Consider the following 14,085-nt stretch of genomic DNA (forward strand, 5'->3'; position numbering starts at 1 on the left):
ACAAAAGGTTAATATCTATTTCAAGGTTAATATCTATTTTGGGTAAAATAAAATACATAATTAAAATTAACATATACTTCACCTACTACCAGAAAAACTTTAATTTACCTACTTCTAGAAAATTTGAAATTTACAAGTATAGTTTGCATTATATTGCTACAGGCTAGCACTGGTCTGGCAACAAGACTGGAGGGAGGGGGAAATGGAAATTGCATCCTAACATAGAAGACAAAAATAAAAGAAGGAAATGTCCCAATTCACTCTATCTATTTAAAACCAAGTATCTATATTGAGGAGTTTGTTATTTTTCTAAAAACTAATTGTGCTGTCAAACATCTTATTTTATAAATTTAGCTTTTGAAAGATTAAATAAGTAAATGGAAAATGTAGCTGCTGTTTCCATTTTAACTTCATACCTCTATTTAAGTATCAGTATACTATATTTTAAAAATCACAGTATAGGGCGGCCTGTTAGCTCAGTTGGTTAGAGTGTGGTGCTAATAACACCAAGGTTGCCGGTTCGATCCCAGCATGGGCTACTGTGAGCTGCACCCTCCTTAAAAAAATTAATAATATAAATAAATAAATAAATCACAGTACAACCAGTAGGATTAAGACCTCTAAATTACCCTATCAAGGAATCCAGATGTATTGTACCAAGTTGAGTCATCCCCTACATATACTAAAGAACCTGATTTCCCCATATATTTCTTTATTTCATTTTGATCAAAAAACATAAAGGATGAGTCCTTAAAATGAATGAATTAAGACAGTCCTTTGTTTTATTAATGATGAAGTGAAAATGAATAAAAGAACAAGAGTCATACAGATTACAAACAGGATTCACTAATGCTTAAAAGAACAAAATAACTAACCAGAAACTGGCTGTGAAGAAAAATCGCAGCAGGTAATTCCAAGATCATGTGCTTTTTCACTATGCAGACACCTCATTTTATCATCCCACACGGTTAAATCTCCACATGAGGAGCCAGTGACAAAGAGGCTTCCATTAGGAGAAAACGCACAGGCCACCAAGGAGCCATCCTTAACACTACCACATCTGGAATAAAAGCAAGAAAAGGAGGTTTTCATGTCAGAGCATCTTTTATTTTATTTCACCATCTCTAAGAGCAGCTTGATAAATGTCTATCACAGAACTAGAAAGAAAGGGCAATAAATGCCTATAGAAATAAAATATCATTTATTTGCTACAAACTGAGACATACTTTTTAAAAATAAGAGGATTTAAACATTATCTTAACATGTTCAAGCCTAAACTATAGGGATCCAAACCAAAGTTCACATATCTTCATATTTTTCCATATGGCAAGTCAGTATGAACATACTGAAATCTTCAAAACTTAACAAAAGCAATGATAACCAACAATATCAATTATAGTTGCCTATTTAAAAAAAAAAAGATGAAACTATTTTTATTGAAAAACATTGGAATACTATTTGGCAGTAAGAAAAGATGAAATAGGACCACTTGTGACAACATGGATGGATCTTGAGAATATCATGCTAAGCGAAATAAGTCAGACAGAAAAAGTAGAGAACCATATGATTTCACTGATATGTGGTATATAAAACTGAAAACAACAAAAGAACAAGATAAACAAATGAAGAAACAAAAACTCATAGACATAGACAATAGTTTAGGGGTTACTAGAGGGTAAGGGGAAGAGGAGTTCTAGAAGAGGGTCTAATATGTGGTGATGAAAAGAGAACTGACTCTTTGTGGTGAACACAATGTGAGATAGAGATAATGTATTACAGAATTGTACACCTGAAATCTTTGTAACTTTACTAACAATTTTCACCCCAATAAACTTTAATTTTTAAAAAAAAAGAAAGAAAAACATGGTATTGGGGTAAAAAGTACTTTCAACTTTTGTATTAAAATCACCCAGAAGCAACAGTAAGGACTTTCAGCTTCAAATATAAATTCTTTATGAAAAGAAAATATTATGAACAAATTAAAATTATCTTGGGAAGATACAGAATCACTGTGCTACCATGCTAACGGTATCATTTTCTCAATTACCTAGGACAAATAAACCGGTAAAAATCCAACAATGAGTGCAGTGTCCCATCCAGTGCTTAAATCTATTGCAATAGATATTGCAGAATGCATCACCTGATAAGTGAAAAAGAAGATTCCTCAGCTGACAGCTGTATTTCATTCAAACATTTCACTGTTTCTGTGCTTTCTCTTTAAAATGTTTATTAACCACCACCTGAAACAAAGCACTTTCTACCCAAAGACCTACATCTAAATAAGTAAGTTATTTACCAGCTGACATTTGTGCTCTGATGTTGGGGGTTAGGGAAAGGGTAAGGTATATTAGGCTATTTTAATTGGTAACATTGAAATATTTATGATTTTTAAAGTGCTTAATGTCACTGAACTGCTTAATGTACACTTAAAATTGGTAAATTTTATGTTATAAACATTTCACCACAATATAAAGATAAAAATATCTGGTTTTAATGTTGGTAAGTTGTAACAGAACATTACTTATGTAATTAATTGATTTGTTTTTATCCAAAAGGAGTTTTTCAGGTGTTGGGTTGTTTGTTTGTTTTAGAAATGATAATACAACACCACACTCCTCACAAGGTTCTTTTTTTCTGGGCTTGGTCATTCACTCAGCAAGAATTCTCTTCAGGAAATAGCTGTGTCTCTTTAGTAAGACTTACCTACAATAACTTCATTATTAAGAATACTTGAGCCATGAGCTACAAAAATAAAACCTAAAATTACTAATCCTATTCAAAAGATTGTTTTCTTTCCTCACCACAGTAAAAATCCATAGAAGTGTAACAAGATTAACCCTTATTTTACAAAAGAAAGACTGAAAATTTAAAATTCTCCGAGCCAAGCCAATCTATGAGAATCATACTAAACATCAGTTTTTATGATCTTCAGAAGACAGGTCAAAATGTTTCCTTGCATTGTCTGAAACTTATCTGATTCTTAAAGTCATCAAAATATGCTTCTTTTTTCCCCTTTGTTTGGGAGACCTGTTAAAAGGATTGAAAATGGAAAGGGTTTAAACAGTCCTACCTATACAACCTGTACGACTGCGCGTTCCACAAAACAACAGTTCCATCAGCTGCACCTGACACAAAACAGGTGGCATCTGGGGAGAAGCGGCACACCCTCACGGGGCTCCCACTGGGCTGTTCCATCACTGACAACGTCTGTCCATCGTGCGGATTCCACAGGACAGTGGTACCATCTGTTGAACATGAAGCCAAAATGTGTCCTGAAGGGGAGAAACAGCAGCAATGGACCGCATAGGTGTGAAATTTCAGTGGAGAGTGTGGCACTTCAGTAAAGCCACTTAGGGAGTACAGGCGAATTGTTTTGTCCAAGGAACAAGAAGCCAAGAGGGACGAGGAGAAGGCACAGCAGTTGATATCATCACCGTGATCAGCTAATGTGTAAATTAGTTTCACCATGTTCTTCATTTGAAGTAAAATACCCTGCAATTTAAAAATAGATAATGTTTACTTATCCTAGAAGGCAAATAAATGCAATCTGAATCCATGTAAAAGGGCCAAAATCGATTTAAGAATTTGTTCAGTGAAAGCGCCTACATTCATATTTTTAAAGGACAATCTATTATACCATGGATAAGGATAATGTGGAGAGAAATAACACATTTATAAAAGTATAACCTCTGATGATGACCATTGTCACCATTGCCACACCAATAAAATTCCATAATTCCTAAAAAAGAACTTTGTCAAATAACTTCAAACTGATTTGACAATGAACATCCAAAACCTCAGGTATTTACTTCATCTTTGAAGCCTTTTCCTTAACTCTACGTCTCCTCACTGCCTTATTCCAGATCTGCTCATCTCAACCCAAAAAAGATTTTTCACAATTTTAACAAACCGTCTCAGCCGCTCCTTCCAGCGGATGGAGCCAAGGTTATTATTGCTCTGCCTTTAAGATGCAGAACTGTAGGGTTCCTTCATAAAGACTAACAATGGTTTCATTCAAAATTTAAGTAGCAGCATTGTAAACTATGTCATAGCTCATTATCTTGTGTGATAAAGAATAAAATGATATAAAAGATTTGAGGTGAAGAACCAAATTAATAAATCCAGGAAACCGAGAAGGAAACCAAAGATAAGGAGTGGCAAAAATGGTCTTAGCCAGACTGCACTTAAAAGCAAATTTACTAATTTAGAATACAATCCAAACTCACCACAGCTTACAAAACCCTGTATGATCTGGCTCTTGCCTGCCACTCCCTCTCCCTGGCTTCTATCCAGCCTCCCTGGTCAAACAGATTCCGGTTTCCCATCTTCATGAAGTGGCTTTCCTATGTTGAAATTCTCGTCCCTTGGATTTTGGGATCCTATTTCTCACTCAGATCTCAATTTCCGTGTCCCTCCTCATTGCAGGTTTTTGCAATCTAAAGCAGCCACTCTCTAGCCTAGCACATCACTTTAATTTAATCCACAGGGTAGTAACTACCACCATCTGCTGTTCTCGTTATTTGCCTCCCCTCCATTAGAATGTAAGCTCTTAAGGAGTAGAGGTCTTGTCCATCTCTCTCATTTCTGTATCCACTGCATGCAAAACCTGCGGTGCTCAAATAAGTATTTGTTGAATATATATATATGCATATATATATTTCAAATCCAGTTGAGTTCTGGCCTTTAAATATTATATGAACGTAATACGAAATGATTATAAATTTAAAACAAAGCTACCAATACTTTAAAAAAAAAACAGTGAAAAAAAAATGGTATAGAATGAGTGATAAACAGCCCTTGAAGGCGTGGGTATAACCTTGGATTTTAAAATTCATAATCTCTTGTTCTAATCTTATTTACAGAAATCTCTACAAACAAAAACTGGAGGCTTTTCCCATTTTCATCTTACCCCAAAGGTTCGGCCTTTTTTTTCAAACATAAACTCCAAAAAAGCCTGAATCACAAACAAAAACACAGGTGAAAAATCCTGGTAGATGATGGCCTGTATTATTGCACTGAAAACAAAAAAGAGCAGGTGGTGCTTTCTGGTGTAGTCCCAAATCCCAGTTGTGCAAAGTGCACATAGGTAATTTTCCAAACAAACTTTGGCTTCCACACCCTGGTGGCACTTAACTGCCTTTGCAGTTTGAGGCCACGCAGTCGGAAGCCTCGGGGTGTGGGCGTGCACTAAAGCCAATCTCCAGGCAAACGCGATCAATTCGCCTGTGGCAACACACTCATCCTCATCTAATCCAAATCAAAAGCGAAATGTGCCAAGAATCCCCCAAAATAAAGCCCCCGACTTACTGCCCCCGCACGCAGGGACCAACTCTGCAGACTAAGTGACCCTGGCGGGAGGGCGGCCTCGGGACCCCGCGCTCACCCCGCGGCCGGCGGGGAGCCGGGCCTTCCGGGCGCGGGGACCGGTGCTCGCGCAGGGCCCAGCTCGGGCTTCCACGCCCGGCCGGCAGGCCCCGCTCGGCTCCCGGGCCGAGGCCGCACAACAGTGCCTCGCTCCCGTCAAGGTCCGGGCGGGTCCCCGTCGCGCGCTTAGATCCAGACGCAGAGAGACGGAGGGTTCAGAGCCCCCGATCAAGGAGGTTCCGTGGGTTGATCACGGTCGCGCTCCCCGACCAGACGCTGCCGGCTATTAAACAAGCCAATGGGAGCCGCCCCTTTCACCTGGAAGACAGGCGGCGCGCGGGATCCGCCCTCTGGTGCCCAGCTAGCGGCGTGAGCCACGTGACCCACAGGTGAGGCGGGCGGGCCCGCGCAGGTGAGGCCGGTGCAGGTGAAAAGGGCGGGGCTGGCGCCCGCTCCCACCTCGAAGCAAAGGGACAGGCCACGCCCCCAGGGACGGAACACGTCGCGGCGCATGCGTGCCCTTCCGCTTTCTAATCTCTAAATTCTGGCTGGAGGATTGGGATGGGTTTTGAGTGGGGAAGAGTCTTTAGTTGAAATTTTTTTTCAGTTAAAGAAGCTGAGGTCCTAAGGTCTAGCGAGTGTCTGAAATGTGGTTTTAAAGGGGCACAATATCAACTATCCAGTTATTCCAGCTCAAAATTTATGAATCTCTTCCCTCCCGTAGTTCACCATAATCTGTTCTTTCAGTCACCTCTCTGATTGGTCTTTTCAGTTTGGACTAGCTCTGACCTCAGCGGCCCATGACTGGGTGTCTTTTTGCCCTCGCCTTTAAGCGAAGGTTTCCCAAATATCTCCTTCCAGGACAGGCTGCTGGCACCTGGGCCCCAGTCCTGCGGTTCCCGCTGTCACGGGACAGGTCCGAATGGACATCTTGGTATCACCTAAATTCGATGCGCATGTTCTCCAGCCTTTCCGATTGTTTTCTAGCGTCACAAATGGACCATGGTTTCCAGGTGTAATTGACAATTGTGTAATTGACAATTAGTGGTCTTGCCAATTCCTTTTGTAATTAAAAAGTTGTCTAGAAAAAAGTTCCTAGACATACGCTTGTTAACTAAATGTATGACACAGTATAGGACTATGTATGTTCAGATGACAATCAAAGATACAAGTAACTTTTATTTTTAATCCATGGAAATTTAGTTTTCTTTAATGAGGAAACATTCAAATTTATCAAACTGAAAAAACAAAGTTATATATTTGAAGAGTAATAACCTATGCTCAAATTTAAAGGTGAATTTGAGATAGCTAGAAATTATTTGTAATGAAAAAAAGACAAAAGGAAAAGGAGATCAAAATCCATGGCTTTGAGATGCTCCTGTGATTTTTAAATTAACAAGTGCCTCATGATTGAGACTTTGAACACCTGATTACATACCAAAGCATTCCCCAGCAGTATTTTTCTAAAAACAACTTTTTGCTTGTAAAAATAATAGAGCTCTCTGTAGAAAATATTAATCAATTTACAAAAATTCCTGCAAACTGTCTTTTTAAACTTAAACATATATCCCAAGCATTTTCCATGTCTAAAATTTCTTCAGTATCGTATTTTTCTGCCTAATGGTCCACATTTCCAGAAACATGCCGTAGTTTATTTAACATTTTCCCTGTTGTGGATGGTTATTTCAATATTTTGTGATTATAAACGAAAATGGATTAAACAACTTTGTACATAAATCCTTATCCATGTTCATGAATATCTACTAAGAAAATTGTTAATATTTTTTATCTTCACTAATTTGATGAGTAAAATTGTTATAATATTCTTTAAGCAAAATATGTAAAAGAAACCCCTGACTACGCATGCCAGTAGTTTAGCACGGAGATTTCAAAGACAATATGGTCAGCTTTGCCTATCCTGCAGGAAAAGGCAATTTCAGAAAGGGAAGCCTTATTACAGCTGATCTAGTCTATGAGTTTGCAATTTGGGATATGTTAATTAAAGTATCTTGCCAATATACTAGAGAAATATTGTAAGAATTAATAGAGGTCTTTGATCACTGAACTAGTTATCTTCTCTCACAGGACAGAGTGTCAAAATAGTTGGAACTTTGACTTGGAATATTAAAAATTTGAATATTTTATGTATTCATTGCTTTAATTAACTGTGGTCAATAATTAATCTTATTTATCATTAAGTTCTGTTTCTTGTAATAATGCTACTTGAGAAATATAAAAAACAATTTTAAATAATATATTTAAAGAAAAACTAACTGTTCAATTAAATAGTAAGTGATACATTCTCTCAAAATACAATTGTAATGGGAAAAGAATAGGTGTAAATCAATTACTAGTGAGTCACTGATTACTAAAATCTATGGTTGAGAGTAAGCGAAAGCTCAAAGGAGAGAGAGATGATGGGCTTTGGAGTAATTAGGAAAGGTGGGTGTAAGCATGGATCTTAAATAGGCTTGAAGTATGGGCCTGTTGAGGGATGAACTTGGGAAATACCCAGTTTTCACAGTAAATACTCAGGGATGTATTTGGGTTGTTTTACTTTGCAGGTGACCCAAGTCCAGAGTTACCAGAACAGTTGGGCAGGGTAGAGTACAGGATGTAATAACTACCCTGTTTCCCCGAAAATAAGACCTAGCTGGACAATCAGCTGTAATGCGTCTTTTGGAGCAAAAATTAATATGTAATATGTCTTATATGTCTTATATTAATTTTTGCTCCAAAAGACGCATTACAGCTGATTGTCCAGCTAGGTCTTATTTTCGGGGAAACAGGGTATGTGCATGTTCAGTTTCCAAGAATGATTCAAGCTCAACACAATACAATATGAAGTAGGACAATTAAGTTCGTGAACTTGCCATCGTGTGCTTACGTTGGCAGCACTGTACAAACAGCTCAGTAAGGTTTCATAACCTTGGTATATCAGTGTCTCACAGCTGTGTTCGTGTCGACATGTGACGGTGTTTTGCTGAGTGGCATTCATTATTGTTGCTGAGTGTTTTTGTGTGCCATAGCGAGAATGTCTGTCCGAGCTTGAATTAGAAAAACGAACAAACATTCAATTTCTTGTTAAACTTGGCAAGAGTGGAAGTGAAATCAGGGACATGTTAGTCCAAATTCATGAGGATAATGCCATGAAGAAAATGTCAGTGTACAAATGGATTAAATATTTTTCTGGGGGGAGAGAACACATCGCTGATGAAGAGAGGTCAGGCTGGACAGTAACGAGAAGAACTGATGAAAACATTGCAAAAATTCGATTGTGCGTTAAAATTGTCGAATGACTGTGAGAAGCACAGCAGACCAAGTAAACATCAATAGAGAAACAGTTAGGAAAATCTCAACTGAAAATCTTGGCATGAGAAAGGTGTGTCCAAAAATGGTCTTGAAGGAGCTCACTGATGTACAAAAGCAAAGGAGAGGCGAAGTTTGCCAAGCTTTTTGGAGAGGCAAGACAATGTTTTGCGCCGTGTTATCGCTGATGATGAAACATGGGTTTACTGATATAACCCTGAAACAAAGTATCGAAGTGCACAATGGAAGTCATCCAATTCTCCATGACCAAAAAAGTTCCGTGAGTCCAAAGGAAGAGTCAAAATGATGTTGCTAACCTTTTTTGATATCAGAGGGATTATTCATTATGAATTTGTACCAAATGGACAATTCACCAAGTTTGCTATTTGGAAGTGCTGAAAAAGCTGCATGAAAAAGTTAGATGACCTGAATTTTTCATCAACAATTTATGGCTCTTGCATCATAACAATGCACCAGTTTACACAGCACTGTCTGTGAGGGAGTTTTAGCCAGTAAACAAATAACTGTATTGGAACACCCTCCCTACTTACCTGATCTGGCCCCCAGTGACTTCTTTCTTTACCCAAACATAAAGGAAATATTGAAACGAAGACATTTTGATAACATTCAGAACATCAAGTGTAATACGATGACATTTCTGATGGCCATTCCAAAAAAAGAGTTCCAAAATTGCTTTGAAGGGTGGACTATGCGCTGGCATCAGTGCATAGATTCCCAAGGTGAGTACTTCAGAGGTGACCATAGTGATATTCAGCAATGAGGTATGTAGCACTTTTTATAGGATGAGTTTGCGAACTTAACTGTCAGACCTCATACAAATACAAATGACTTTTGTATACTGACCTTGTATCGTGCAACTTTGCTGAACTTGTTACATAGATATGTTTTATTTTGTATTTTCATTAGTATTTTCTATATATAAGATCATATCATCTGCAAATAGAAATAGTTTTGCATTTCTTTCAGTCTGGATGCCTTTTCTTTCTTTTTCTTGCCTGATCGCCCTGGATAGACCATCCAGTACAATGTTGACTAGAAGTGTGAGAGTGGACATCCTTGGTTATTCCTAGTATGAGGGGGAAAGCATTGAATCTTTCACCATAAATGCGATGTGAGCTGTAGGGATTTTGTCAGTGTCCTTTATCTGGTTGAAGAAGTTCTATTCTACTTTGTTGAGCATTTTATCATTAGAAGATGCTGGATTTTTTCAAATGCTTTTCTTGCATCTATTGAGATGAATATGTATTTGTTTTTCTGTTGCTTTTGAGATGTTAAACCAAGCTTGTATTCCTGGGATAAATCTAATTTGGTCATGGTATATAATTCTTATGTATTGTTGGATTCAGTTTACTAGTATCTTGTTGAGGATTTTTGCATCTAAAGACGTTGGTCTCTAGTCTTCTTTTCTTGTGATATCTGTGACCTAGGTATTGGGGCAAAACTGGCCTCACAAAATGACTTGGGAAATGTTTCTGAAGTCTTTTTATTAGTTTTTCATTAAATCTTTCGTAGAATTCAGTGGTGAAGCCATTTGGGGTTGGGCCTATCTTTGTGGGTATTTTTATTACTAATTCAATCTCTTTGCTTGTTATAGGACTATTTATATTTTCCCTTTTTTCTTAAGTTGCAGTAGTTTGTGTTTTCTAGGACTCTGTCCATTACCACCCAAGTTACCTAATTTGTTGACATTCACTTGTTCATAGTATTCACTTATAACCTTTATTTCCTGACTTTAGTAATTTGAGTCTTTTCTCTTTTTCTCAGCGAGTATAGCTAAAGCTTTGTCAAGTTTGCTGTTCTTTTCAAAGAACCAATTTTTTTGGTTTAATTGGTTTTCTCTTTCTTTTTGTTATTGTTTCATTAATTTCTGCTCTAATCATTCCTTCTTTCTTTGTGCTTGCTTTAGGATTTTCTTGCTCTTCTTTATCTATTAGAAGTTTAGGTTATGGATTTGAGATCTTTTTTTTTTTTACATAGATATTTACAACTTTAAATATCCCTGTAAAGACTGCTTTGGCTGAAGCCCAGTAATTCTTTGCATTAATGAAATCTACCACTCATATTACTCGTCTTTAGGTGGATCACGATCTGGGTCTCCAAATAGTGTAAGTCATTATCCACACAATTCCATAGCAGCCCAAACTTTCACTGGGTCAAAAGGCCCTCCAGCCCCTCTGTGGGGACACAGCCCCAGAAAGCAGTTTCCAGGCTCTCGGCCTCACATAGAAAGGTGCTGGCTCAGGTAGTAAATGGCCATCAACTGTGATTGCATGGCCATCAGCTGTGGCTAGTTGGCCATCAGCTGTAACCAGTGAGCCATTGGCCACTAATATAACTGCTGTAGCTACACTAGCAGAAAATGGGGGCTAGCAAGGAGATGGTGGCTAAGCCTGCAAGCGGAGCAATGAGGGTTGAGAATTGTGTGGCTCCTGTTTCCTGTTTCTCCAACCCAGCTGCCAGCGAGAGTATAGCGGTATAACTCCCCCATCTATGGCTCTGTGGGTGTTCCTTTTTGGCCTCACCATATCCTGCGTTCTTATGTGGGTAGTGGGAGCAGAGACCCCGCAGGCCGCCCCGCACGATACCCTCCATTTTTCTTGGTTTCTATTTTTCATCATGACATTTCTCAAAAGCAGTGTTTCCCCTTTGAACCCAGGGTGAAATACATTGCAATCTTTTCTGACCGTAACAGATGACCACAGTTCGATCTATTTGCTTTTCCAAGATCCTCTTAATCTTTTACCACACTTTCCTCTGTGGTGCATTCTAGTTATTTTCTAGGACCCCTTTTTAAGTGACAGGATATAGAAAGGTGGGATGTTAAGCCCTACTGGACCTACTTTCCTCTCCTTCTAATCCAACGGTTTGATAGCCATTCTGTATCAGGATAGCCTAGGATATGGTGTAGTTACAATGAACCACAATGTCTCAGTGACTTATAAGAAGAAAGAATGATTTCTTGCTTATATGTCCATTGTGAATTAGCAGGGAATTCTGTTCGGGACCTAGGCTAACAGATCATGAATTATTTTGAACATTATTAGTTGCTGTGTCAGAGGGAAGAGAGAGAAATTAAATGCTTGGCCAACGAGAAACACATGATACTTGCATTCAGATTTCTTTAGCCAGAACCAGCTTGTCAAATGGCCCCACTCAACCACAAGGGGTGTAAGAAACACAATTTGAACACTTGCTCAGGAATGATAGAAGTCTGATTTAATGGCATTAATGACTATACAAGATGGTAGATGTTGTCCCTTTTGAAAGGAAATGAGACCAAAGTTAGAGTTCCCTTGAAAGGGACTAGATCACAGTTAGAGACCAGAGGGAAGCAATCTGGAGAATTACAGGGAAATTCCACTTTGTATCAGATGACCATTCTTTTCCACCGACTGAATTCACCTGGGACCTCTTAGTTAGGTCCATTATTATAGACAGGAACCTCTTCAACATGTCCCAGAAAAGAGCTGTACTCTATTAGAACATTACCAAGCTTCAAGATAAGATTATAATTTCTGCATATTCATGAATTATAGCCCAAATATACATAGAGTAAGAGTTATCCTTTCCAAAGCAATCATTTTGGAAAATCAAACGTTTTTCCCCAGCATAACTGTTACCTAAAATATATTTAGAACCCCAATTTTAGCATTGCTTTCAAAGAGTGTGGCTCATTCTTTTGAATATATTCATTGATTGGAAGGTTTTATTGGCAAAGGTTTATTGGGTACCTTTAATGTCAGACATTATATAATACTAGATTCTGGATGTTTAAAAATGTGTATATATATATATATATATATATATATATATATATATATGAAACACTATATATATAATATTGTATATGTATATACATAAAAACACTATATATATTTAAAGATAACGCATTGCTAAATAAATATATAAAAAAGTTGACTGGAAAGGCATAATTAAACGTGAATGTAGGGCTGGCCCGGTGGCTCAAGTTGTTGGAGCGCCGTGCTCCTAACGCCAAGGTCAGCGGTTCGATTTCCACATGGGCCAGTGAGCTGCGCCCTCTACAGCTAAGATTGTGAACAACGGCTCTCCCTGGAGTGGCTGGCAGCTGGCAAGAGCTGCTGTGACCTGCTGTGAGTGGCTGACGAGGACAGGCAACCCACTGCCTCAGCCGGGGGGAGCACAAGGCTCATAACACCAGCATGGGCCAGGGAGCTGTGCCCTACACAACTAGACTGAGAAACAACGATTTGAACTGGAGAGGGTAGGGGAAGCAGAAGAAGGGGGAGGGGGGAGTTTTAGAGGAACTGAAGGAAGAAGTAAAAAATAAATAAATAAATAAAAATGTGACATAGCTGAGAGAAATTACCTCAATTTTGTGTAGTTGAGGTTTTCAAAGGTTTTTTTGTTTTTTTTTGTTTGCTTGTTTTTTTAAAAAACTTTTATTTATTTTAAGTGTGTTTTTCCAGGACCCATCAGCTCCAAGTCAAGTTAGCTGTTTCAATCTACTTCTGGAAGGCGCAGCTCACAGTGGCCTATGTGGGGTTCGAATCTGCAACCTTGTGATTAAGAGCACGTCGCTCTAACCAACTGAGCTAACCAGCTGCCCCTTCAAAAGTTTTTTCAAAGGTAGAGTTATAATGTGGCCCAAGCAAGCATAAGAGATCGTATTGAAGCAAAGTAGATAAGGTTCTACTAGTTTTCCTGTATTGAATTTTTTTTATGTCATATTCCTGGGGAGGGGAAATTTCAATTCTCTTAAAATACTTCCCTTATCTCCTTGTTGGAATAAAATTTTATAATAAAACGCAAAGCTCTTTCATTTCTCAAATGGAGATATTTGATCTGCAAATAACTTTGAGAAAGAGAGAGAGAGCCCCTGTGAGGGCAGAGCCCCAGAAAGCAGTTTCCAGGCTCTCGGCCTCACATAGACAGGTGCTGGCTCAGGTAGTAAATGGCCATCAACTGTGATTGGATGGCCATCAGCTGTGGCTAGTTGGCCGTCAGCTGTAACCAGTGAGCCATTGGCCACTAATACAACTGCTGTGGCTACGCTAGCAGAAAAAATGGGGGCCTAGCAAGAAGATGGTGGCTGAGCCTGCAAGTGGCGCAGTGAGGGTTGCGAATTGTGTGGCTCCTGCTTCCTGTGTCTCCAACCCAGCCGCCAGCGAGAATATAGTGGTATGACTCCCCTACCTATGGCTCCGTGGGTGGTCCTTTTTGGCCTCACCGTGTCCTGCTTTCTTATGTGGGGAGCGGGACCAGAGACTTTGCATGACACCCTGCACGACAAATGGCGCAGCGAGCAGGGTCTCCCGCATGACAGTGCCCAAAAATGAAATTTACAAAAAAGAGTAAATGATTCATTTTCTTGTTGAGGATATGTTAAATGGAAGACTAAATGAACAGAGT

At 38.8% G+C, this 14,085-nt stretch overlaps 1 protein-coding gene across 1 annotated transcript in view; it reads right to left on the reverse strand.

The window, feature by feature from the left end:
• The window catches only part of WDSUB1 (WD repeat, sterile alpha motif and U-box domain containing 1), a 47,795-nt gene extending 41,918 nt beyond the window's left edge, over nucleotides 1-5,877 (reverse strand). The window contains 4 exon segments of the mRNA XM_074328884.1: nucleotides 876-1,060; nucleotides 3,071-3,245; nucleotides 5,308-5,614; nucleotides 5,683-5,877. Coding sequence (XP_074184985.1) covers nucleotides 876-1,060; nucleotides 3,071-3,245; nucleotides 5,308-5,614; nucleotides 5,683-5,877 — 862 coding nt within the window.
• Nucleotides 5,878-14,085: the final 8,208 nt, after the last annotated feature.

The sequence above is a fragment of the Rhinolophus sinicus genome, linkage group LG01 (assembly GCF_036562045.2).
Source record: "Rhinolophus sinicus isolate RSC01 linkage group LG01, ASM3656204v1, whole genome shotgun sequence".
Lineage (NCBI taxonomy): Eukaryota > Metazoa > Chordata > Mammalia > Chiroptera > Rhinolophidae > Rhinolophus > Rhinolophus sinicus.